The sequence below is a fragment of the Humulus lupulus genome, chromosome 3 (assembly GCF_963169125.1).
Source record: "Humulus lupulus chromosome 3, drHumLupu1.1, whole genome shotgun sequence".
Classification (NCBI taxonomy): domain Eukaryota; kingdom Viridiplantae; phylum Streptophyta; class Magnoliopsida; order Rosales; family Cannabaceae; genus Humulus; species Humulus lupulus.
The window spans coordinates 25,866,609-25,893,591 of NC_084795.1; the positions used below are offsets into that span (position 1 = coordinate 25,866,609).

A 26,983-nucleotide genomic window follows, 5' to 3' on the forward strand; every position below is an offset into this window, starting at 1 on the left:
TAATTAAATATTTAGTTTTGTATTATATATTTTAATGATACTTTATAACATTTGAATTTAAATTTATATTAATATAATTATTAAATATATAGGATCTTATATTAAATATTATCATCCTAATAATAATATTTTATAATATTTAAATTTATATTAATATAATTAATAAATATCTATTTTTAATTGATTTTAAGAGTATATTTTATTAAATATTTAGAATATTATGTTAAAGTTAAACAAAAAAATTCATTAAAATCAAGAATATTCCTTAAATACACACTTTTTATATAGAATAAATTTCTACATTTACAATATTATTTTTAAAAATATATATTTATATATATATATTTGACACTCTTAATTAAAAACTAATACTCATTTTAAGAATAAAAAGTTTAATCACAATTTTTAATTTTTTTTAACTCAAAATAAGAATAATATATATGTATACTTAATTTAAAAATTAAAATTATTAGTGAAATCAAAATATTCAATTTTCATGCTTTTAAAAATTAAAGTATATATTTTTAATTAAAAATGATAAATCAAATAATAGATAAGTGATATATTAAATATTTTAGAAGAATAATAGATTCTGAAATTTTATTATTTTTTAATAGATACTTCTATATACAGTTTTTTACATCACATTATTTGTATTAATTACAAAAATAAATAATATTAAAACGTAAAAATTAATTTAAATTGTTTTGTTTCTTAAATTCATCGTGATTTATTTGATACATTACACTAGTTATGTTAACTAATAAAATTACTAGTCCTAAACACTAAAAATAACATTATATAGATTTGAGAAGAGGTTATTGATTTGAATATGAGAAATAAATAATTATTTCATATATTGTGTTTTATTGAAATATAAGATCTTATGTTTTCAATAATATTTATTTAGTATCCTGTAAATTAAAATTGTATATATTTGATACTCAAGATTTAAATTTAATTAATAAAATTTTATCACCAAATTATTATCAGTTATATGTAATTAAGTAGTTATATTTGAATTTCAAACACATATAATTGAGTACAGATTAGTCGTATTAATCAAATTTAAGTATATAATACTAAATATGTATAATTTTAAATTAAATTTTAATAAATATTATTGAAAAGATACATATCAAATTTGTATTTTCATCAAACAAGGTTAACAAATTAGTATTTACGGGATAAATAAAAGAGATAATCACATTCACGAACGTGTCTTAACTCCGCAAACGACACCGTTTTTTTCGTGTCAGTTCTAGACACTGTCACAGTGTCTTCGCCAATTAACAGAAGTGGATAAAACGAGACTCTACTTCTTCACTGATCACTCCTACAAATTAAAATCACAGCCAAATTCTTTTTTTTTTTAAACACAGAAAGAAAAAAAAAAGTCGATGCCGATTTTTTCAATTTCCATATTTTGTTACCGGAGCAGTGCTCACCCAACCTTGAACAACGTCCTCCGCGGAATCCGATGCTTCTCAATAGCTGCAGCCAAACAGCAACAGAATCCGAACAGCGTATCCAGGAAGCTCCACCAGCAAACAAACAAGAAACTCCTCAGAGCCAAACACACCTTCAAGGACTATTCCTCCCTCGCCCCAGTGCTATCCCCTAACGACAAGCCACCGCTCTCGGAGACCCAAGCCGTCGGCACCGTCGCCTCCGCCCAAGCCAACTTCATGCGAGTCGTTGTCCAATCCGAAGAGTCTTCTGGAAACCTCGACGAGGGTTCGGACGATTCTTCTAGAAATGGAGTGGAGTTACTGTGCGTGGTTAAAGCTGTGTTGAAGAAGATAAAGAGGAAGGTTTTGGTTGGGGATACGGTTTTGGTTGGGTCCATTGATTGGGTGGACCGTAGGGGAATGATCGAGAATGTGTTTCAGAGAAGCTCCGAGATTCTTGACCCTCCAGTGGCTAATGTGGACCATTTGCTCGTGCTCTTCTCTATGGACCAGCCTAAGGTGGAGCCCTTTACGCTCACCAGGTTCTTGGTTGAGGCCGAGTCCACTGGGATTCCTCTCACCCTCGCCTTGAATAAGGTGGAGCTCGTAGATGAAGAGGTTAGTATTTGGTTTGGTTATATTTTATTACTGTTCTTGCTAGTTGCTATGTTCTGCTCCTTAATTGATGAAGAACTAAGTTTTTGATACCCAGTTAGTGTATACAATCATAATGGTAGGTCGAGTGGTCAATCCCATTCTTTGCTCCTTACCTCATGGCTTCGATTGTTCATGGAACCATTGTGCTAGGATTTTAGTTAGCTATGAACTAATGAGAAATTGCTTTTGACAATAATGTATATGACTAAGAAACTAGGATCCCTGTCCTAGACTAAGAAACTAAAGCAATTGCAATGTAGGTTCCAAGGAGACTCTACAATATGACTTGGAAACTATAGCAATTGCTATGTAGGTTCTCAGCGGACACTCCAATCTCAAGCCTTGTGGAAGCTACCGTTCTTGGGTTATCTGAAATTTTAGTTCCTTGTTTCTGTTTCAACAAGCTTCTAGCTGATTTTTAGGAGTTTATAACAATGTCCAATGAGGTAGTTTATTAGAACCTAAACCCTTGAATCAGAATGGAAGATGTAGATGGCCTTGTCTGCAAGGAAGGACAACTAAAACACCGCTGTTTTAAGATGCGGTTCTTGAGCTTCATTGAAGTTTTTTTTGGCTTTCTTTTTGATCCGATAGGGCATCTTATCTAAATATTTGGCATACAGTCCAATCTTTCTAATGTTGACATCTATGATCTATAATGTTTATTGTACAATACCATACTTTTATGGTGGTAATCATGTTTAAATAGTGGTGCTTTTGATGGAATACGCAGACAATAATTTCATGGAAGTCTAGACTACGAAGCTGGGGATACAAACCAGTGTTTTGCAGTGTTGAATCCACACGTGGACTTGATTCCCTTGCTTTTATTTTGAGAGATCAAACAACTGTAATTGTGGGTCCAAGTGGAGTTGGAAAGTCTAGTCTGATAAATGCTTTAAGAAACAATCAACTTGCTTCAAATGCTACAATGGATAATTGGTTTGACACCGTGAGTAGTATGACCTATTTCTTATTATTTTATTCTTCATGTAAGTGATAATGGCAATATCAATCCCCCATTTCTTCTTACTTGTATTTTTTTTCTTTTTCCTTCTACAGATTCTAGGAAGCAAATGGTTAGAGGACCAGCGGGTTGGGGAAGTTTCTACGAGAAGTGGCAGGGGAAAGCATACTACTCGCCATGTTTCATTACTTCCGTTATCTGGAGGGGGTTATCTTGCTGATACTCCAGGATTTAACCAGCCTAGCTTAATGAAAGTAACAAAACATTCTCTAGCTCAAACTTTCCCAGAGGTATGCTTGTTTATTAACTGCACTTCATTTCTCTATTTGGTTTCTTGTGCATCTATTTTTCAGCACGAAAATCTACACACCTGTTTTAGCTGGCCAGTCTGTTTTTCTTCAGATCCAGAAACTGCTTAATGCTAATGAGCCTGCAAAATGTTCTTTCAATGATTGCCTACATCTCGGAGAACCCGGATGTGTTGTCAAAGGTGATTGGGAAAGATATCCATTTTATTTTCAACTCCTTGATGAGATAAGAATTAGGGAGGAATTTCAATTAAGGACATTTGGAACCAAAAAAGAAGGTGACGTAAGGTATTTTTCTAATGACATGTTCTTCAGAGAAACGTAGAACTCTTTAATGGGTTTCACAGTTTCTGATTTAAGACACTGTGACTCGGGCACAGTTTTGTTCAAGTAATTGAGTAACTGATTCTGACAGGTACAAGATGGGAGACAAGGGAGTTCAACAAGCAGAACCAAGGTTGGAACTTAAGAAGCATAGGAGACAATCTCGTAAGAGGCTTAACCAGTCAGTTCTTGAGGAATTAGATGAGCTGGATGAAGACAACGATGATGACAACTTACTAGACCAGGAGAATCATTCTGTAAAATGAGTCGCTGGGAATGAAAGACCAGTAATATGTTGGTAAAGCATTGTAAATAGTTGATATGAAGACCCTTTTTTGTTTTGGAAAAGGAATGCCACTCAAGCAAAGTGAGCAACTGCTAGACCAGATCTTCAGTCATTATGTTCACAGACCTCAGTACCTATCCAGTGTTTCACAGAAACCTCTTTTTTTCCAATAATAAATTGGTACAACCCGCTTACCTGACATAACACGTTGCCTATGCGTTTTACTTTAAGCTAGGAAAATAAAACAATAATAAGGGGTAATAAAAACCATTGACGTGAATAACTGCAAAATTCTCGTACATGTTACTGACAGATCCGAACACAGTGGTCAAGTACTTGGAATTTAATCAATCAATTTCAACCCTGGATGTAATGTAATAAAACAATATTCGCATCCCTTCATAACTAAAGAATTTGTAAATGTAGATACCATGCCACAGATAAATGTTGATTTAATTAAGAGCTTTTAGAAAACAATTTGGGAGATAATAATTCGATGACAAATTAAGGTGCAACTCGAATTTTCAGTTTTCTTATTTTCCAAGTTGTTTTTAGAAGTATAGCCGCCGATAATATAACATGACAAAATAATGGTCAAAAAAGCCATAAAAGACTTGGGTAAATCTATCCACCAAATAAATACCAATCCAAAATTCTCAATGACATTGAGCTAACCAGAACTTGGACGAACACACGATGTCTGAAAATTATCTAGATAACATTTAATTGTTATATTTTTAAAGCAACAAAATTCCACAGGAGAAAGAAACGAAAAATCTGATGACCCTCCAAAGTAGAACTAAATGAATGGAACTCTTAAGAAGAAGCACCACTGCGAAGTTGGGTTTTCTTTGATTTGTTTGTTGCCAACTGGGTCTCGGCCTGTAATGGTGAAACGACAATTTTAGAGAGCCATTTTAGAGAGCCAAGACCTCACTTATCAAAATTGAAAATAAAACAATAATAATCATTTGACCAATATCTAAAATGTAATAAACATTAAATTACCTCTTTCTTGACAGCTTCTTCTTTCTCAGATAAAGTCAACTCAATATGGCAAGGGGATGACATATAGGCTGAAAAGAAAAACATCTACAAGTTAATATTGCTTTAATAATCAGAGGATGCATGAAACTAAATCCTAGAATTGAGATACATACGGTTGATCCTTCCATGAGCACGGTAAGTACGGCGTCTTTGCTTCTGTGCTTGGTTGACCTGGATGTGAGATACAAAGAGTGCATCGACATCTAAACCCTTGACCTGGAAATGCACAAGGGAAAAAAATTAACGTTGAAAGAAAAATTAAGATCAGTAAATAGAGGGTAAAGCCGGAGGAGATAAGGTACCTCTGCATTGCTCTCAGCATTCTTAAGCAAATCAAGTATGAACTTGGCTGACTTGACTGGCCAACGACCTTGCCCATTGGAATGCCTGTTTTTAGCCTGTGCAGTACGCCCAACACCACGACAGAACCTTCGGAAGGGAATGGCTTGTTTGTGGACTAGAACATCTTCCAAATATCTCTTAGCCTTGATCAAAGGCAACTTTCTGATGGCAAACGCTGTTTCCCTGGTGTTCTGTTAATGGCAATACAAGCAACATCAGTTAAAATCGCAAAGACAGTATATATAAAATACATAAACAAAAAAAAGACAAACTATTCATAGAAGACTATCTTTCAAAAACCATTGATAATGGAAAAAATTCTTCCTAAAAGAGACTCATTGGGGGGAAAACAAATTATGTTTGGATGTGCCATCATTTACTGAACCTTTAGCCACAGACAAAAACACAGGTTCACCCAAAAACAATGCAATTAATTTTCCTGAAGTTTACAAGAGCCAAGTTCACAGAAGGCAACTTAACCCTGCTTTTTTTTAGCAGGTTACGAAAGAAATATAACAACGATATGGACAATGATGAAATGAATCAAGGTGAAGAACAAAAAAATTGACACCAGTAGAAACTTTACTATTGTTTACCCTAAACCTAATCATGTACATTAATTAGTTATAATGCATACAATGTAGCTTCATTTACTGAACCTACAGCCACAGTCATCAAAACAGAGGTTCACCCAATAACAATGCTAATGATTTTCCTGACATTTACGAGAGGCCCATTCACAAAGGCAAGAGGCCCCTGCTTTTTTAATCAGGTTCGACAATAAAAGCACATTTAAAACCCAAAATACGTCTTAAAAAAAAAGTAAAGTAGGAAGTATAAAAATGAAAGTCATGTTGCTTCATTTACTGAACCTTCAGCCACAATCATCAAAACAGAGGTTCACCCAATAACAATGCTAATGATTTTCCTGACATTTACGAGAGGCCAACTCACAAAGGCAAGAGGCCCCTGCTTTCTTAATCAGGTACAACAATGAAAGCACATCTAAAACCAAAAATACATCTTAAAAAGAGAGCAAAGTAGGAAGTAAAAAAATGAATGATAGTTACAAATGAAATTAATAGATTTCTTATCATTTACTTAATAGATTCCCTAACCTATTAAAAAACAACAACCATTACACAACAAGATAACAACCGCTACCAAGATACATTATGAAACAGCAAAATGTTGCATCATTAACTGAACCTTCAGTCACAATCATCAAAACAGAGGTTCACCCAAAAACAAGGCTAATGATTTCCCTGACATTTAAAAGAGGCCCATTTACTAAAGCAAGAGGCCCCTGCTTTTTTCATCAGGTTTAACAATCAGAACAACTCTCAGAATGCAGCACATACCTAAAAATAAGAATATATAGCTCGGAAATTAAAACTTCTAGAACTCAAATTTCTAAGCTTACAGTATTCTAATTACTGTTTATCATATCTAACTTGACCTAATTATGCACAATAAAAAACATATAGAAGAATAAATTTGTACATTAAAAAATTGTTGCATCATTTACTGAACCTTCAGCCACAATAAACACAACAGAGGTTCACCCAAGAACAAGGCTAATGATTTCCCTGACATTTACGAGAGACCTATTCACAAAGGCAATAGACCCCTGCTTTTTTAATCAGGTTCAATAAATTCCCACAACCCTACAAAAATGTGTCCCCTTAATTTAAGGATACAGTAAGAAAACTACTTTGAAGTAGAAATAAAATCCAAAAAAAACAATTACAAATATTAAAATAAAAAACTAGCGTCCACCTTAACCTCAATCATTGAAACAAATTACAATACTATATAAAAGACATTAGCAAGACAAAAACCATGCAACTAGAAAAGGTTGCTTCATTTACTGAACCTTCAGCCATAATCAACAAAACGGAGGTTCACCCAATAACAATGCTATTATTTTTCCTGACATTTAAGAGAGGCCCATTAACAAAGGCAAGAGGTCACTGCTTTTTTAATCAGGTTCTACAATCAAAACAATTATTAAAACCCATCAAAACATGTAACATTCTTATCACTAATTTAACATCCGATTCAACATTCCTAAACATGCAAAAATAAACTACAACACTAACTAAATCGAATATCAACCCAACTACAAAATGTTGCATCATTTACTGATCCTTCAGCCACAATCAACAAAACGGAGGTTCACCCAACAACAATGCCAATTGATTTCCCTGAAGTTTACGAGAGGCCCATTCACAAAGGCAAGAGGCCCCTGCTTTTATCATCAGGTTCATCAACGCAAAAACTAAAAACTACTAGAACAGCCCACAAAACCAAGAAAATTAATAATAATAACACTACCAATCCACCCCTAAAAAAACGTAATAATACCTTGAAGTGAACTCTGAGGTCGGATCCTCTTGCCTTGCAGGCTGCACATTGAAAAATTAATCTTAGAAAACAATATTTGTATACTATGAATACAAAAATCGATTTCCCATAATCACCAGCTAAGTGGGAAAATAGCGAAATGAAGTGAATATGAAGATATAAGAATATAGATTCGAGTTAACACAAACACAGGAACAAAAATGTAGACAACCGAATGAGGAGCTTACACTTGGTGATATTATCGGGCTCTCTTGAGTATTTCACCTGAAATGTCAATCGATGAAGATTTATTTAGAACCCTAGACGATAAGAAAATGACCAAGGTCATGTAAAGTAAGAGAAAGAAGAGGATCTAAAGAAGTACCATGGCTGCCGGCGAGTGTGCAGTTTCAAACCTCAGTAATAGGTTTTGTAAACTCCCTACAGCAGAGAGAATAATGGAGGCGGTAGGGTTTGATCTTATAGAAGGTAAAGAAAAAATAAAACCCTAAACGCTTGACCAAAACTTGGGCCAAGTTAATTAAGGCCCATTGGGCCAAGTAATAAAGGCCCATCATCTTATGGGCTACAACCAAAACGTCGTAACCTTGTTTACGGCCCAATAAATTATGTGAACACCCTTGTGAGTTGTGGGGGACTCTTTTTCAGGCGTATTATCATACTTGTGTTCAATTGTTGAGAAATTTAAAAAGGAAAATCTACAAAAATGTACTAAAAGTTAAAAAAAATCTGAAAAATACGGTACATTACAAAAATACGGAATTTTTGGATAAAAACACGGAATGGCAAAATTGTAAATACGGAGTGGCAAAATCATAAATAAAAGCTGCAAAATATAATTTCTTGTGATCAACGTTTACAAACTAGTAAATATATGTTACGAACTTGTAAATATCTGTTACGTGTTTGTAAATAATATTTACAAAATCAGTTATAGAATTGTAGATTTTTTTTTTTTGTAGATAAAACTTACAAATAAATTCGTAACTAAATTTTTTATTTTTGTAACAATAGTTTACAAGTCTAGTTTTACAACTAAGAAAGATATTTTTGTAACTAATATTTACGAAAATATTTTATAGTTAAGAAATCATAAACAAAATATACATAAAATTATTATACTTTTTCATATTGTTACAATATTGTACCAAAAAGTTACATGAACCATCGTATTTATGCTATACAACTTAAAAATATAAATTTAAGATATTCATTATTTATAAAACACTTTATTGAATATAGTGGTGAAATACAATATTTTTTTAAAAACAAGTTTTACATTTTTGTAACAACAATTTACAAAACTAATTTCACAACTAAAAAATTTATTTTTGTAACTCACATTTACATAAATATTTATAAATTTATTTAACATGATTATTACAAAGATTTACAAAACTAATTTTTTTAACTTTAAATATATTTTTTGTAACAAAACTTGAAACTTGGATTAGATTATGATTTTGGTTTAACATTGAGTGTTGAGACTTGACTAGCTATGATTTAAAAAATATATATAATATTTTTATAAAGAATAATAATATTGTGATTATCTTTAACTATATATTATAACATATAGTTATTAATATTAATTTTAATTAACAGCATATTGTAATTTGTATAAATATTTATTTATTTTTTGAGTAATTATATAAATATTAACTTTAATATTAATAAATATATTTATTTTAAATAAAAATAAATTAATCTACTTTATTTTATTGAAGTTAGTAACTATAATTATTATTACTTTTATTATTATATTAATTGATATGCTTAAATTCTTATTAAAAATTAAGACAAAAAAAATAAAACAAAGGTAAATGTATATATATATATATACACAGGTGGGTGTGAAGAGCCGTATATTTGTAATTTATGAGTGGGGAGAGCCGTATTTTTGTAATTTATGGGTGGTACCGTATAAAACAAATTTTTTTTTATATTACCGTAGGAGATGTAATTACCCCATTTATATTTGGTTTCTTGCTTGTTTGTTTTTGGGAAATCTACAAAAATGCACTAAAAGTTAAAAAAAATCTGAAAAATATGGTACATTACAAAAATACGGAATTTTTGGATAAAAACACGGAATGGCAAAATTGTAAATACGGAGTGGCAAAATCATAAATAAAAGCTGTAAAATACAATTTCTTGTGATCAACGTTTACAAACTAGTAAATATATGTTACGAACTTGTAAATATCTGTTACGTGTTTGTAAATAATATTTACAAAATCAGTTATAGAATTGTAGATTTTTTTTTTTTTTTTGTAGATAAAACTTACAAACAAATTCGTAACTAAAATTTTTATTTTTGTAACAATAGTTTACAAGTCTAGTTTTACAACTAAGAAAGATATTTTTGTAACTAATATTTACAAAAATATTTTATAGTTAAGAAATCATAAACAAAATATACATAAAATTATTATACTTTTTCATATTGTTACAATATTGTACCAAAAAATTACATGAACCATCATATTTATGCTATACAACTTAAAAATATAAATTTAAGATATTCATTATTTATAAAACACTTTATTAAATATAGTGGTGAAATACAATATTTTTTTAAAAACAAGTTTTACATTTTTGTAACAACAATTTACAAAACTAATTTCACAACTAAAAAATTTATTTTTGTAACTCACATTTACATAAATATTTATAAATTTATTTAACATGATTATTACAAAACTAATTTTTTAACTTTATATATATTTTTGTAACAAAACTTGAAATTTGGATTAGATTATGATTTTGGTTTAACATTGAGTGTTGAGACTTGACTAAGTATGATTTAAAAAATATATATGTATAATATTTTTATAAAGAATAATAATATTGTGATTATCTTTAACTATATATTATAACATATAGTTATTAATATTAATTTTAATTAACAGCATATTGTAATTTGTATATATATTTATTTATTTTCTGAGTAATTGTATAAATATTAACTTTAATATTAATAAATATATTTATTTTAAATAAAAATAAATTAATCTACTTTAATGGTAACTATAATTATTATTACTTTTATTATTATATTAATTGATAGACTTAAATTCTTATTAAAAATTAAGACAAAAAAATAAAACAAAAGTAAATATATATATACACAAGTGGGTGGGAAGAGCCGTATTTTTATAATTTATTAAAGGTACCGTATAAAACAAATTTTTTTTTATATTAACGTAGGATATGTAATTATCCCTTACAAAAAAGACCTTAATTTAAAAAAAAAATCAATATACACTTCCCTTACAAAAAATACATATTTAATTCATAAAAATAATATTTTTTTGTAATTTTTGTAAATAACATTTATAGACTAATTCATAACTAAAAAATACTTTTTATTACAAAAATGTATAAATTAACTTCGTAACTAACATTTACATAGACAGCTAGATTACAAAAATTAACGAAATCTTTAACTGATGGTTACAATAAAATTTAGACGGAACGAGAAGAAAATAGAGATATTGGGTAGCTAGGCTTTGTTCTTCTCAACAAACTAAGTTTAATATAGCAAAGATATCTTTATTTTGATATCAAAGTTGACTGGAAATGAAGTTTAACGGTTGCGGTACTACAAGCTTCAAAACAACATTTCTGGTGGCTAGCGGTGTGTCTGGTGAAAATGTTTCACGGCTAAAGGTTTTGGCAATCGACGAACAAGGTGGTGCGACACATGTGGCTGGTGGTGCGATGGATGGCAGCTGTTTGGCATGTCGACCATGGACGAAGAAGAAGAAGAAGAAAGAGGTAACTCTCCTATGTATGTTATGTAGATTATTTTAACCCACCTTATATTAAAAAAAAAATCAATAATTGCTTTTTCTTAATTTTGCTTTAATTATATCTGAGGGTTTCATCCATTATTTATTTTCAAAATATCCTTATTTCTTTTTTCCGAAAAATCACCCATACAACTAAAAAATCTTAAAATTGAAATTTAGTTTAGTATTTTTTTAAAAAAAAAGTAAAATAAAAGCACTTATTGTTCTAAACAAAAAATAATGACACAGCTTCTAGTTAAGTTGTACGATTTCACTGTCTTTATTTAAATTTTGGAAACTTGTCGGCGGTGGAATGGAACCTCCCCCTTTCTCTACAAAAATATTTTACTCGTGGCTTTTTTTTTAATTCATTTGTAAATGACTTATTAATGTATTTGCTTTAAAATGCAACAAAATCAATTATAAATTTTGAAATCGAAGTTTGGTAATATAGGTTTCAGTAAATTTGAGGTCTCATGCAGAAATATGAAACGATAAAAAAATACTATATATTATTGATTCATGAGAAACATTGGTATGAAAAAATGAGTACAATTAACTATTAAATTATAAACTTTGACATGGCATAAAGAAGCAAGTAGTAGTTGTGCTTTACTCAAAACATGTTACTAGTAGTCTAGTAGTGTAAACCTTGTTTATGGTTTTTGCTTTGTTCCGTTCTCCTTACACGATTATAATTAAAAATAAGTTTAGAAGAACTCCAATATATAAGTGTTTAAGATTTTTCTATAGAATTATTTTCAGTGTTTCGCTCCTTAACTAGAATTTTTTTTTTTTAAAATAAAAACTAAAAACTGTTTTTTTAAACAAATACGATGTAAAGTACAAAATATAAAAAAATTTGAGAACAAAAAATTGTTTTTTCTTGCTTTCAATTTTTTTATCTATATTTTTTTTAGTAATAACATGTGCATCAAAATTATGTATCAAAATATTACAACTGACGTGACAGTTTCATTTAAATAATCAAATTTATTTCAGGCGATACCCACTGTTTTAAATAACATTACCACATTAATTGGTGTAATGTTTTGGTACATAATTTTGTCAGACATATCATTATTCTTTTTTTTTCTCATACCACTTTTTTAATTATTACTATTATTTCACAACATTTATTCTTACATCATTTTCTCTCTCTAACTTTCTTTCTCATCATTTTCTCTCACTTTTTCTCTTATCAATTTCTCTTAACTCAATTTTTGTTTCATCACTTTCTGAATCCTCAAATTTTCCCTACTTACTTTCTCACTTCTTATTTTTCACTACTTTTTCTTTCAAATTACTTTATCTCATTATTTATCAAAAACTTAAAAAAAAAAAAAAATCTCAAAATTTGTTTTTTAAAAAATATTAACTAAACACTTCTTGATTCTAGGCATGTCAAAATGGGGCGGGACCCCAACCCGACAGGACGTCTTCACCCAGTAAAAACGGGGCGAAATTCGGGGCCCTATTAATTCAAGCGGGACGGGACTGCCCCACCCTGAAATTTTTTTTCTGTACTCAAACCCAATATAAAAAAATATTATTTTAAGATATATGCAACTACTATATATTTTTATTAATATTATTATTTATAGGATGTCTTAGTGTTAATTCTAAAATAGTGATGTGTTTTTATATGTATTTTTTTGTACCTTTTTATATTAGTATTCTTTTTTTTCTTTAGTCAAGAAAAATAAGCTACAAATATCTAGTTATACTGTGATTTTACAAATGAGATAATATATATTTAGAATATTTTCTTATTAAAATGGAGCCATATAATGTATCCTGTATAAATTATTTAGAATTTCATTTTTTACTTTTAATCTAATTTAATTCTAATTCCAATTTTCTTAAAAAAAAAAAAAGTTAAACGAGTCAGAGCAGACCCACCTCGATTCAGCCAAGTCGACCCGACCCGCTCCAAGGAACTTATCGAGGTAGAACAGGTCAGACTCGTCCCATTTACATGCCTATTTGATTCTTGAAAACTATAAAAGCTATTTTCAGTTCTCTCTAAAAACAAAAGTTTGAAAACAAAAAAACACACCATAATACCAAACAGGCCATTAATTCTTCGGATTCTTTGATGCCTTACTAAAACACTACCAAGTTGATTGATACTAATAGTACACTGTAGTTGCATTGAATGGATTGAAAAGGAAAAAAGCAGCTCAGAAGAATAGATAAGATTAATTGAACTACACTGAATTAGCTTAAAAACTAATTGAGCTACTATCTCGAACATTATTTTTCAAAGCAATATGGGGTGACCCAACTATTTTGTTAAATGCCTGAAAATCAATTAATGGAGATTGGAGAGGCTGTTGCTAGAACACGTAACTGGATACAAAGCTGGAGTATGCAACGACATCAACCCAATCAGGGAAAAGGCCTTTCAGTTTCTTTGCAGGACCAACCAAGTATTGGTCCAACACTGCAACTTCAACCCTCAAATCATCACCACTGCTAGCCTGCAATGACCCACAAGCAAAAAATTCTTACTCAGAGACATAGTAAAACCAGCAAACTAAACTGCCACGTGGCCCACGCTTATAGTTGTCGAACTTTACCTCTAACCAGAATGTCCAATTTTCGTGACTGGCTCCGCTAATACGACAAATGTATGATGGTGGACCTCCATCAACTGTTTCAGGAGCTGTGAACCGATTTCTCAAGGGTGTGAATTTAGGTAGTAGCAAGGAGAAAGCTCAACATCTTAGATGTATTCAGAAGGATCTTTTCGTACCTGGAAGCACATTGTCAGCAAATGACCAACTTGATAATGGGCCAGTGATGTTGAGGACTGTCACCCAAACCTCCTCTACGGACCTGAGAGAGAGCAAACAAATCTGTGAGATCATGAAATTCAATATGCAGTTCAGAAAATCAAGTCGAAAAAGCCTAATTTATTCATCAACAGATATAAACATAAGTCAAAATTCTCGACTTCTGTCCCAAATTGAATTATTCACATAACTTGTATTGGAAGCAATTACTCTAGAATAGATAGGATGATTGGTAAACTCAATTGAGACTGCAGTTGTAGATTTATGCATCATTGAGTTTCGCATTCTATTAATACAAAAAAAATTGAATTATTCAAATGGCAGCAAATGCATACAATTCTACTCACCCCATGGAAAGTTCTAAGTGGATTCTCCGAGTTCCATCGCTAAGTGTCGTATGAGATTCATAACTAGACAGAAAAGGAAATCGATTGTATTGCTCTAAAATTTCATTACTCTTTGATGGAAACTTCAAACTTCTCGAGAACATGAAAGAAACAGGAAAAAGTGCCTGCAAAAGATAAAAATTATACATGAAAGTTTTGGTGAAAGTTGTAAATTGCCTACTTCAACAGCTCCATACGTAAATAAATGACTTTTACTACTCAAACAAAACACAGCAAACTTTGGATAATTAATCAAATTTCAGAGTGGCACAGGTGGTAAAGGACAAGAAATATAGCAGCCAGATTCACAAATACATACCAACCAAGACTCCCTGTGACAAAACTTTGCAGTTTCAAATGAGAACTCTGGAGTTATTTGCAACTCCTTTGCAACTTCAGGTGCATATTTGAATAGAAAAAGTAAAGAATTGGAATCCACCACAGCAAAATCATAACTGGAGTCCACAATGCGATTTGAATCTTCAGTCATATAAGAAATAACCTTTTTAGACAATAAACCCAACAAGAAGATATGAAAAGGTTTCGATTATTTAACATACAAGGTAAATACCATCAACAAAAATAGGTTTTAGTTCAAAGTAAATTACACAAAGCTATAATCCAATAGTTTAGAAGTCATGCAAAATATTGGACATTTTTGTTGCTAGCTTTAGTACCTGCAGTAAGAAACGTATGCTGAAAAACAACCCTTTTAGGTGCAGCTGTGGTGTATGGAAAGAATTGAGATGACAGAGCTAACGCTAGCACAGTAAGATGAAGCAAGAATTGCATAATAGAGTGTCTGGTTAACCAGTGACCACAGACAGGTAGTAGAGGGCCCACACACCAACTCGTCACAACTCCAATAATTGCTGCAACTACAACATCCGGAATGAAATAACCTGCACCCAAAGGAAATCCAATGGTTACATGTTCCTATCAAATTTTGTAACTTCCACTGAAGAGCTTGTACTTAAACATCAGTTTTGGTCATATAAGAAAAAGAACTGCAACTAAAAGAGAAGGAAAAAAAAAGAGACTTTACAGTTGGTCAACAATTAACAAGGAGTTTAGTCTCATTTTGGGTCTAGTAAAACGTCTACTGCATCATGCTTCCATAGTAAGGAACTGGAAGTGCCTAACTAAAACAGTAAATATATGAGAGAAAGTGCTTGATATTGAGAAACTAACCATATGGGGGTGGAACAGCACCCATCATGCCCATCTTCTCAACCAAGAATTGGATAAGAAACCCACCAAAGTAAACAGAGTAGGCAAGGAATGGAATTTGAGGTATCACATAAATCATTGTTGACCTGAGAGAAGCAATATAAATCAGATCAAAATGATAATGTTATTCCATGACATAAAAAGACTTTCTCATGAGCCAATATACCTGAGAGATTTATGATCAGAACTTTTGACTACCAAGCAAACTAAAATCCAAGCAAGAAGCATAGAACCAGACAAAACAAAAGTTGAGAAGCCTCCAGATAGCCCAGCTACAAGATAAGCCTGCATTCATTTGAGAATTTTAGCCTCTTCAGATTTAAATATAACACGACACATATCATGCTTAGAATAAGTAAAAAATGGACATATCTCAAGTTAACCACTTTCAATAACTAATTGAACTATTCCAAAAACGCTCACCATACAACAATAAATTAACATACTACATACCGTAGTTAATGTAGCATAAAACCCAAAAGCTCCCCAAAATCTTGCTTCAACGGATAGTGCCTGAAAAATTCATGTCCAACAAAAACTTTGGCCTCGTAACAAACGATAAGGGATACAAAGTGACAGACAATGAACCATTATAAATTTTATGACATACCAATCCTTGCCTAAATGTAATAAAGGGCAGTCAACCTTGAAGGTGAAACCAATTAAATTCAAATGGTTATTTATTTATTTAATTTAAATAGCTCTTTGGTTATAACCCAAAAATTACCAAATCACCAACAACAAAAAAGCATAATATCACAATTAGTATTTCAGTTATTGCTAATGACACTTTCAAAATTGCTCCCTTTATTACTTATCTATTCCAAAGCACACTGTTAAATCTCCAGTCCGATTTACTTATGCTAGGCATTAGAAACAAACTGAGTCGATTGTGTTTTTGTTCTGTGAGACTGTATTTTAGGCATTCTCTTCTGTTTCTGTTCTATTTCTGTGCAGGCTGAATTTATTTAGTGCAGTGTCCTGTATTTGGTTGTTTTGTAATGTTTTAGCATGAGGTGTGCAAGGGAGGCTAGAGGCATTGAATCTTTGATGTATAGTTAGTGTGAGCAACAAATCCTTGCACAAGGGGAGACATCAGGTCTCTCAAATAACTGATTACTGAGTCCACCAATGTACCCAATTCTTTTTCCACAATACAGTTCTTCACTTTTCATCCATTTCTCTCATTGATCCTCCACACATTGCATCTACTTAGGAGTTAAAAACTAAGACCAGTATAGCCAAACGGCTGTTAAGAATGCAACCATTTAAATTGACCACTGTCAGTTATTAAGGATTTCAGAACATATTACTACCTCCTTTGATCTGCGTTGAGATGCAACATCTTGCAAGAGGGCAGAGCGGCCCAACACAGCTATAGGAATCAAATGACCAAAAAGTGCACAAGGGATGAACATCATAAAAGCCAAATATGGATGAGCAAACCTACAATTCAAGTCCTAAAAGTCAACAAGAATCTTGCAAAACAACAGATCACCAAGGGAGAAAGCTATTTTCAAATTAGACCTACTCCAAATAGAATGACTGAAGTCCAGCTATTTCTTAAATTTACATGCATAATGTGCAGATCTATCATCAATTAAAAGAGCTTTAGCAATACTTCTGAAGCATAATCTAATATTAATTAGCTCATAGAAATTTAGAAACTAACTTGAGTATAGCATAAAAGTATAAAATCTCACCAGTTCATTGCCTGACTAGTAAGAAGCAATCTCAGAATGGAAAAAATTATTGGGAAAATGATTGCAAGTATAAACCCAGATGCATGCAGTAGCATTCCTGACACATAATTGAATTGGACAACATTAACAGATAATAAAGTTGAAATACACTTAAAAAAAAGGGAAAAAAAACATAACTTTAAAGATAGAGAATAATAACATATCAGGATTGCCAAAGGATGCATATTAAATTAAAAGTATAATATAATATTACACAAAGAAAGAAACAAAAATATTTATGTACTTCTATCTACACCAATTTTAAAATCTACTTAAATTATTTACCTTTCATAAAATCAGATAAAGTTGCAAACCAAGAATGCAGCCCAGGCGACCTTAAATGTAAAAGGAGTGGCATAAAGAAGAAGATGGCAATAGGAATGTTGTGAAGTATCATAGCTACTCTTGCTGGATAGTATATCTGTGTAAAAGAAACAAGCAGAGGAGGGCAAAAATGCCAGTCACCTTAAAAGGCACTTTTTATAAGAAACTGCAAAGAGAAACTTAAGAGCATACCATGAACCATGATAAGTAATCAAAGAAAACAGCACGTTCACTTTTGTCTGATTTGACTTCATGAAATTCTCTTTCGTGTGCATTATGTAGCTTAGAAGAATTGGCAAAAGCCTTTGTAATGCTAAACAAATTTTCTCCGCGTGCTTGAATACTTCCTGGTCTGTGAGTTAATTAGATGAATCAGAGGAAATGTTTAGAAAGGAATGATATTAAAATTCCATATTAAGTAAATCTGTACCAAAATAGCAGTTGTAATGCATACACTAGTCTGTCCACTGTATCATAGGAGGTATGGTAAAAGTAACCACCAAGAAGAAAGATAATGTCCAGACCAGGTATGTTGCCATAGTCTTGGGAAAATATTCGATAATCTGTATCTCCAGGAATAACAGGAAAAACGTCCTGCATATACCAAATAAATATTTACAACAAAGAAAATACAAACAAATTTAACCATGACCTGTGATCATCTAACATGAATTAAAATCAGGAAAGACAATGCGGTAGATATGGTTAAATAGAAACTAAACTAGGTTGCCAAAACAAAGGTTCTACAGTAATATAAACCTTCTAACCAAAAAGTACCTGGGCAGCACTATGTGCCATAGGGTATATTGCTGATTCAGCATAGACCTGCGAAGCCCATGAACCAGGTCCAGATTGACAAACTAAATCTGCAATTTGAGTAATAAAAGTCAAGAATGGAGCAACATCTAAAAGCTGTTGATCTTTCTGAGCAAAAACAATTGTTTCATTTTTTATTCGTAGTTCAGGTATATAGTACCAACCATGTTAATTTTCCTAACAATTTCCAAATCTTTAATCAAATGCATAACTAAACAATTGAACTATGCAGAAATTTCGAAGAGAAAGCAGGTGAAACCTGTCATAAAACCAATAGATCCAAATCCAATATTCAAAATGACTGATATTGCATTTGAAAATGAAAAGTGGTTTCTTTATCTTATTACAAGAGCACGCATTTTAATCAAAGGAAATATAGGACAGCCAATAAGTTAATTATACACACGTAGCATGAATGAATTATGTGTACACTTTTATATTTTCCAAGTAATGACAGGGGTAATTGATAGTGTCCTACCTGGCCCGCCTGTCCCAGAAGCTTCCACATTTATAAAAGCTCCAATGGTCTCACGCCACTTGTGAGTCCTCATAAAACCATGTGTGCCCTGAAACATTCATAATTACTGATTAGAAAATATGACAATGAGCATAAAGTTGCAATTGATACAGGTGAGTCATAGTTTCTGTTGTGGAATAAATTCAATATAACATCTTACCAACATAAAAAGTTCCTCAGCACCATTAAAAAGAAAAATAATAGGCCGGGGAGGTACCCAACCAGAGTCTGTAATAAGTCTTGCCAATTCCAGCATTGATGCTGCATAGAAAAAGATGAAGCAATTATTACCACCATCAAGCCAGAAATAGTGAATACCATTCTACAATTAAAAAAAGATCTGTTTTGTGTACCCACCAACACATGAACCACAATCACCCGCTCCCGGGGAACCAAGTGGACTATCAAAATGACTATTCAACAGTACAGATGAATCATAGTCTTGTGAATCTGCAGATGATACCCTGCCATTAAAATTTAAATTATTTTGTGATGACATTTCTTTTAAAACTTGGAAGATGAAAATGCAAATGATTCACCATATCCCAAAATATGCATAATCATGCTTAAAGTGGGACCTAAAGTTAGGTGCAAACTGCTGTATTTTAAGGTTGGTACAATAAACATAAAGTTCAATTAATATACATAAGAATGGATGGAAAGGCACCTCATAATGATATTTACGTGGTTTCTGTAAGTCAGAGATATGCTATAGCCTAAGAACATCATATTAAAGGAGCCATTAACAATAGTCTCCTCGATTTCAACCCTGCAAAATATACATATATTTATATGATTTGTCAACTCAGTTATAGAATAAGCTGATGAACTAAAGTTGAAAAATAAAACATCTAGATGGGGCAAAATTTTCTTACTAATTAATTAGTAGAACTCCATCGTATTATAACTGTATACCCACCTCATATTCAACCCAGCTCGTTCCTTTATCGTTTCCAACTGCCCTTTGATATAACGGGCAGCTTCTTTTAAACCATGGCGCCCTTCCTGTCAACAACGTAGGTCAATCACCAATAAATAACGCAACAAACAGTATACGTCTCTATCAAGTACAAACATATACAGTAAACGTTTACAATAACTCCCAATTCGTAGTTCAGAAACTGTGAAAAAATAAATCAAAATTACTTTAAATTTTAAAAATTTCGCTTGCCTCGTTACCTACTCTTTCCCGGAAACCAAATGAAACATTGAGATTGAGTTTTCAACAATCCACAGAAACGTTCATTCAAACAGCGTTAAGAAATCAGAATGATCACAACAAAACAATTTCGAACACGCTTAATCTTAGGTATCTCGATTCCACTACCAAAAATAAAGAAAAAAAAATCAAGATAACTGAATAGCGGCTCACTTGGCGACCATCGATCTCTTTGGACAACACTCGAACATGTTCGACTGCTCTAGCTTCCGAGAACCGATCCAGAGGCGCGTCGATGTCAAGCGGCCTAATGAATTTCATGTGAACAATGGAGTAGGTAAGCATCGACATTAGTCCGTACATAACGGCCAGAAACAACAAGAGTTTGAAGCCGGAGACATCCGCCGAGCTCAATCCGATCGCCATTGGGCCTTGGCCAACCTATAGTCTCCAACTGTGCCTGAATCAGTTTAAACTGCGTGAATGTATGCACTTCTTACATATACATATATATATTTATAGTATTGACTATTGAATGAGGAGGAGGCGTGTGAGCTAGGAAAACCTTTCACTGTTTTGAGATTGTAAATGAAATATTTTAATATATATTCAAAATTTCTCTATCAATATTTTTTTTCTAATTCATTGGGGCAATGGTTTTACAATGGAGCTTCCGGCTTAAAAAATATTCTGGGGTTTGGCACTGAGTACCCGACGGGACGTTGTTGTTTGTTGTGTTAATGTTTTAGAGTTTGTGTCTTTATTGGGTGAATTACGTCAAGAAATTTAAATTTGAGCTGATGGTATTATGGGCCGGGCCTATCCAACATATTAAATTCAAGTCAGGCCCATTATCTTTTGTTTAATAAGGGAAATCGACAAAGCCCGCAGGATTGGCTAATTCTTGGGTCATTCATGCCCTGACCCCACTTTTAAACCACCAAGTATGTCACACTATTTATGTGTTATTATAGGTACAAATTTGAGTGTTCTTGTTCTAGACGTTACCCACTAACATAAAATAAAACAAAAGGAACCGAGGCCAGTTTGTTACAGCTATATATAACGTGTGAAAATCGTTGTAGTGTGAAAATCGTTGTAAGTGTGCTGCAGAGAAAAATAATTATAATTGTGCCGTGAGAAAAAATTATTGAGTGTTTGATAAATTACAGATATTAAAGTGATGTGAAATGGAAATGTTGCATTTATATTTATTTAAATAAATTTACATGTTTAAATTAAATATGTTTCTTAAAAATTAAATATTGTTTATTTTATTATAATATTAATTTATTTTAAATATTTTTATTTTGAGTAATATATAATAAATAAGTTTATTGCAAAGTCTTTTCAAGAAATTAATTTTAGAAAAAAACTAAAAATTAAGTTTTGTCAGCTATAATTTCTGCATAAATTCTTTAATAAGTTAATGTTTTACTGTTTGCAAATATTATTATTGCATAATTTTTTTTGAAGGTAGCTTTTTATTCTTTTAAAAGATGTCCAAAATCCGAGCAAGATTTTCTTGATCTCATGTTTTTCTCCTTGGAATCCTTGCCTTTTGGATATTCTATGCACTTGGTCATTACTAATCCTATGTGAGTTGGATGAATAGATCTTCTGGTTGAAAATAACAAGGTCTGTATTTAATTTGAATATACTTTTATAGTTTTTGACAACTTAAATTTTGTGGGTCTTATCAAAATAAGTGATTGGTTAGTTATTGGTTAAAATTAAATCCAAATCAATATATGGATTTTATGTCGCAAAATGAAAAACGAGAAAATCATGATTTTTCCATTTTATAAAAAGTTCTTCTCCAAAATCCAAAATCCTAAAAGCTAAATCCATTTATTCTCTCTCTGCTCCCTCCCCTCTACCTCACTTCTCTCATTAGCCACATATGGATTTTTATGTTGTGAGAATTTATCCTTTTAATTTTCATGAAATAAAATTTGCTATGAATGTATATGTTAAATTTGGGTTTTTGTGTGCGTACATATATAGGGTGCACTTTTTCCGTAGGGGTGTTTTTTTTATTTTCGATACATAAAAAAATTATAACCCAATTTTTTTTTGTATGATAGCGTATTTGATAATTATAATATGCACCCTGCTAATTTTTAGGAAATTTTAAATAATTTACAGTGCCGAAATCAGAGTTCAAATAATCTCTTTTCCACTCGAATAAAAAAAAATAAACACATGCATGCAACTTACTGTTTGAACTCTAATTTCAGCACCCTAAATTATTCGATTTTTTTTTAAATTGACAAGATATTTGTTATAACTATAATGTACGTCATAATACAAAAAAAAAAAGCTGGGTTATAATTTTTTCAAGTGTCAAAAATTAAAAACGTCCCTACAGTAGAAATAAAAGCGATGCCCCTACCTAAAAATTTTTATATATATATAAATACATATATGTTAAATCTAGATTTATGCGGGGCTACCCTTAAAGTATTTTATACAAGAATTTTGAAGGAGACTCTGCTATTTGAAGGGATGGCAACATAGATTATCTCTTAAATATAGCATAATTCTAGAGCATGATATCTATTTGTATAAAAAGTTTGTAGATAACAAAAAATTCTTAATTTTAACAATTTTTTTTAACTTTAATAGAATATTCTAAATATTTAACGGAATATATCTTTAAAATTAATTAAAAAAATATATTTATTAATTATATTAATATAAATTCAAATATTATAAAATATCATTATGATAATAATATTTAATATAAAACTGTATATTTAATAATTATATTAATATAAATTAAAATTCAAGTATTATAAAATATCATTATTATAATAATATATAATATAAGATTAGATATTTAATAATTATATTAATATAATAAAATATTATTATAAGAATATTTAATACAAAATTATATATTTAATACTTATATTAATATAAATTTAAATATTATAAAATATCATTATAACAATAATATATAGTATATAATCTTAATTTTTTTTTAAAAAAAGTTATCATTTATATTTAAAAAGAAAACATGTTATTTTTTTATTTGATCTAACTAATATAAATATATATATACCAGATAAAAATAACGTGCAATGTACATTTTCTTAGTTTTATTTTCAAAATATATTAATTTAATATACACATTTTATTTAAAAAAAAGATTATCATATTATATATATATATATTTTTAAAATACCATAAACAATGTTTTGGTTTAATTTTTCTTTTAATATGTCTATATCATTCTTTTATATATAATATTGTTTATTTATTTAAAATTTATATGACAATCATACAAATTTAATAAAAATAATTAATAAATTCTATAAATATGCACTATACAAATTATATATTTGTATTTATACAAATTATATAGATACATATTTAGAGCTATACAATGTTATTTGGACGTATATGGACTTACATTTATATATTTGTATTTGTTTGTATTTATACTGACTTATAGTCCATCATATAACCACAAGAAAGGATGAGATAATAATAATGATCGATTAATGAGTAAGATGGTGGGTATGTTTGATTCGGTGGTTAGACAAAGAGAGTGAAGAGATTTTTTCTTGCAGGGATTTGATGAATTTGTGTAGGAGAGGTATATATATCTTTTTCTGCTATAACATATATTTAAATATATATATATATATATATATATATATATAGTATGTAGAGTTTTACCAACGAAGAATATATCTAAAAATGATGAAACAAAGCCGGAAACCATGAAAAAATTGGGTCATTAAACAACTACGTAGGATGAAATGAAAAGAGGAACATTGGGAAATATGGTGATGATTTATATCATAAGAGAGATAAAGTTATGTGTGTGAAGAGAGAGGATAGATAGTGGACTCTTATTTCTGAACATACATTTATCATTTTAGAGAGAGAGAGAGTGATGTGTGGGAATATAGTGGATTTTGTAGTACTATGCTATTGAGTATATCCACGAGGAGACTGAGAAGAGTGGAAGAGTGGCCAGTAAAACATTTATAAACATTCTTTGCCATGCTGTTATATTTTTGTTGTTTGCATGTTTCAGCATGCATTCTATTAATGATAGCATATTTCAACAAGGTGGAGATCAATGTGAAATTTATGAGACACCATATATTATAATTTCAATCAAAACTCATACGACTAACATGAAAAATGGTGGAGATGATATTGTTGGGCAATGTGTGGTTTAGTTATAATAATAAAGCTTAATTAATTAAAAAAATGTAACTTTGATTCAAAAATATAAAGTTATGAGAATGAAAAATGTTATAAATTTAATCAATACACTAATTTTAAATTTGATTTAATTAAATTTATTGGCAAATTAAAATTTAATTTCATAGACAATTTGTTTCATGTTGTTGTTATATCATACAAAATAGTTTATTTTACTCTACCAATCACATATTTTGAATTTGTTATATTTTTCAGATTTTCTACTAATCACATATTCTATTTTTTTAAAACTCAAAAACAATTTACAGACAATAAACCAATCACATTTTCAAAAACATGTTTTCAGTCACTAAATTCAAATTTTTATTTCGGAATCACAATTTTTAAAAATAAAATTTTCTAATCGCGAACCAATCATATCCTAAACTTTTTATAAACCGAAATCTATAGGTTTTTTTCATAAGAAATATGCAGTAACAACTTGCTTTTTTTGTAGGGTATAAATTTTATTACTATTTCGATTGAAATGGAAAAAGACTACAAATGGGAGGAAAAATTTCCTCCAACCAACAAAACTCATAGCCGAAATGTATACATAGTCAATTCATGAGCCACTGTATTAATAAGCATACGACTAACACGAGAGAAAGATGCTCTTGGAAAATTAGAAAATGGAGTTCTATTATCAGATTAAATAAAAATCAATTTGTACGCCCTAATATTCCCACGGGCTATTAGCGAGCTGAGGTACGGCCTAAATCATATCAGCCACGTGGATCCCCCATGACCGGAGCTGTTGTCGTCAGGTCCCACCTCATTAGCTCGGGGTACCCAAAGGTTCGCCAAGATTACTTAAGGGCTGAGTCTGGACTGTGAAGGCCACAGGTCGAGGGGAGCATCCAGCTCGAGGTACGAGCTAGAGTTGGAGGCTGTGACCTTTTGTAAAGTCAACCACGCAAGGTAAACGTGCATATATCAGACATCACGTGTCTGATATATCCCTGACTTCTCGGACACGCAGCATGAACGTGCGTATTCAGACGCCCACGACTGGGTTGGGCCGTGCGGCCTATTATCCCCCTTACCCATTGATTAGACCACACTTCATGTGTCAGGTTTTAGGAATTAATCATGAATGTCACAGAAGTGACATGATGGGTAAGAAGGTCACGGGATGACCTTCTTACCAACTCCTAGGTGCCCTCTCCTATAAATATGGAGACCCTGGGAGTTGCAAAGGGTTGGATTCTATTGTGTAAGGAAATACCCTGTAAAAGAATACCAAGCATATAGCAATAATATTGGCTGGTGGAGTAGAAGGATTTTAACCTTTGAACCACCTAAAAAACGTAATTGTGTCACTAGTCCATTTACAAAGATCATTCATCTGTTTCGGTTCATTACAAAGCACTAATCCTTTCCTCTTATCTTCTTAATTATCTGTTGGCGAAGAACCGCATCAACAGTTTGGTGCTTTCATTGAGAGGTAGTTAGATTGGTGCTATCGCAAACATCCAACTATGGTGACCACTCGATCAAGACACGGTAACGAGGCGGAACAACATGATGGGCAGGAGGCTCATCATGCCGCCATCTCTGGTGAACAAATTCCTGAGGTCTAGCAGCGGCCGGGCAAACAGCCGGTGGGCCAAGATGACACTGGAAGTTCGGCGCCCCGGCCACCTAATCCAAACCCAGATTTTTACACTGCGGTAAAAATGGAAAACGCTCAGCTGAGGAGCCAACTAGCGAAAGCTAATCAACAGATTAAGGAGGTGTTGGCCCGGCTACCCTCTCTTACAATTGACGCTAACGTCGGAAAGAGGCAAGGCGAAACTCATAAGTCCCGCTGGGGTAATCGGTCCAGGCCTAGCCGATCGGACAGACCGCCAGCATCCAACTCTGTTCCCTCATCGCACCGTCGAGAGGAAAACTTCGAAGGAATGCCTAGAGCCGAGCAACAGTAGAGCCGCTCGGTCCGCACTTCCACTCCCAGTTCACAGCCAGCCTCGAGCGCGCCCAGGAGGGCTCGAGGGAATTCCAGAAGGAGATTTGGGGAGGGCTCACAGCACCAGCCCGTCCCCACCAGCCGTCCTGCGCCTCGTCCAGGTCGCCAGGCACGGGACCCGCAGGTTGGCAGGGCTGAAAGGCCCTCACCTAACTTGATCCGTCCTGACGGAACCAGGATTGCATCTCCGGCCAGGCATCCTCCGTCTCCAATAAGATATCCGTCTCCTCCTCGGCCCATCCGAGATACTCCAGCCTATGGAAGCAGCAGGAGAA

At 31.9% G+C, this 26,983-nt stretch overlaps 3 protein-coding genes and 7 non-coding genes across 13 annotated transcripts; 1 reads left to right on the forward strand and 9 right to left on the reverse strand.

Annotated features, from left to right (window-relative positions):
* The first annotated feature begins 1,328 nt into the window (after positions 1 to 1,328).
* LOC133822366 (small ribosomal subunit biogenesis GTPase RsgA 1, mitochondrial) lies at positions 1,329 to 4,088 on the forward strand. The gene is made up of 5 exons (XM_062254670.1): positions 1,329 to 2,069; positions 2,842 to 3,060; positions 3,171 to 3,365; positions 3,478 to 3,671; positions 3,799 to 4,088. Exons 1-5 carry the CDS (start codon positions 1,401 to 1,403, stop codon positions 3,971 to 3,973), a joined length of 1,452 nt encoding a protein of 483 aa, XP_062110654.1. The 5' UTR covers positions 1,329 to 1,400; the 3' UTR covers positions 3,974 to 4,088.
* A 496-nt stretch (positions 4,089 to 4,584) lies between these two features.
* On the reverse strand, positions 4,585 to 8,231 carry LOC133822367 (large ribosomal subunit protein uL22y-like). The gene is made up of 7 exons (XM_062254671.1): positions 8,114 to 8,231; positions 7,977 to 8,013; positions 7,750 to 7,790; positions 5,343 to 5,573; positions 5,154 to 5,256; positions 5,002 to 5,069; positions 4,585 to 4,875 (listed from the first exon to the last, which is right to left on the reverse strand). The coding sequence occupies exons 1-7, from the start codon at positions 8,114 to 8,116 to the stop codon at positions 4,810 to 4,812; spliced, it is 549 nt and encodes a 182-aa protein (XP_062110655.1). The 5' UTR covers positions 8,117 to 8,231; the 3' UTR covers positions 4,585 to 4,809.
* Positions 5,745 to 5,873, reverse strand: LOC133828431 (small nucleolar RNA snoR74). The gene has a single exon (XR_009891042.1). It is a non-coding gene; the product is annotated as a small nucleolar RNA snoR74 (small nucleolar RNA).
* LOC133828434 (small nucleolar RNA snoR74) lies at positions 6,019 to 6,148 on the reverse strand. Its single transcript, XR_009891045.1, has one exon. It is a non-coding gene; the product is annotated as a small nucleolar RNA snoR74 (small nucleolar RNA).
* LOC133828436 (small nucleolar RNA snoR74) lies at positions 6,232 to 6,361 on the reverse strand. The gene has a single exon (XR_009891047.1). It is a non-coding gene; the product is annotated as a small nucleolar RNA snoR74 (small nucleolar RNA).
* Positions 6,569 to 6,698, reverse strand: LOC133828435 (small nucleolar RNA snoR74). Its single transcript, XR_009891046.1, has one exon. It is a non-coding gene; the product is annotated as a small nucleolar RNA snoR74 (small nucleolar RNA).
* On the reverse strand, positions 6,893 to 7,022 carry LOC133828432 (small nucleolar RNA snoR74). Its single transcript, XR_009891043.1, has one exon. It is a non-coding gene; the product is annotated as a small nucleolar RNA snoR74 (small nucleolar RNA).
* On the reverse strand, positions 7,236 to 7,365 carry LOC133828437 (small nucleolar RNA snoR74). The gene has a single exon (XR_009891048.1). It is a non-coding gene; the product is annotated as a small nucleolar RNA snoR74 (small nucleolar RNA).
* LOC133828433 (small nucleolar RNA snoR74) lies at positions 7,510 to 7,640 on the reverse strand. The gene has a single exon (XR_009891044.1). It is a non-coding gene; the product is annotated as a small nucleolar RNA snoR74 (small nucleolar RNA).
* Positions 8,232 to 13,604: 5,373 nt separating the features above from the next.
* LOC133822368 (uncharacterized) lies at positions 13,605 to 21,239 on the reverse strand. Of its 4 annotated transcripts, XM_062254673.1 has the most exons (22): positions 21,081 to 21,237; positions 20,729 to 20,975; positions 20,276 to 20,361; positions 20,024 to 20,125; positions 19,714 to 19,820; positions 19,517 to 19,617; positions 19,318 to 19,405; positions 18,801 to 18,889; positions 18,478 to 18,617; positions 18,216 to 18,375; positions 17,985 to 18,120; positions 17,661 to 17,757; positions 17,274 to 17,403; positions 16,411 to 16,470; positions 16,124 to 16,242; positions 15,919 to 16,043; positions 15,405 to 15,629; positions 15,047 to 15,207; positions 14,689 to 14,852; positions 14,302 to 14,384; positions 14,126 to 14,211; positions 13,605 to 14,026 (listed from the first exon to the last, which is right to left on the reverse strand). In XM_062254673.1, exons 2-22 carry the CDS (start codon positions 20,939 to 20,941, stop codon positions 13,883 to 13,885), a joined length of 2,616 nt encoding a protein of 871 aa, XP_062110657.1. In that variant the 5' UTR covers positions 20,942 to 20,975; positions 21,081 to 21,237; the 3' UTR covers positions 13,605 to 13,882. The 4 variants fall into 4 exon arrangements, with proteins under 4 accessions (XP_062110657.1, XP_062110656.1, XP_062110658.1 ...); XM_062254672.1 differs by having other exon boundaries at positions 20,729 to 21,239; XM_062254674.1 differs by lacking the exons at positions 20,729 to 20,975; positions 21,081 to 21,237 and adding an exon at positions 20,536 to 20,684.
* Positions 21,240 to 26,983: the final 5,744 nt, after the last annotated feature.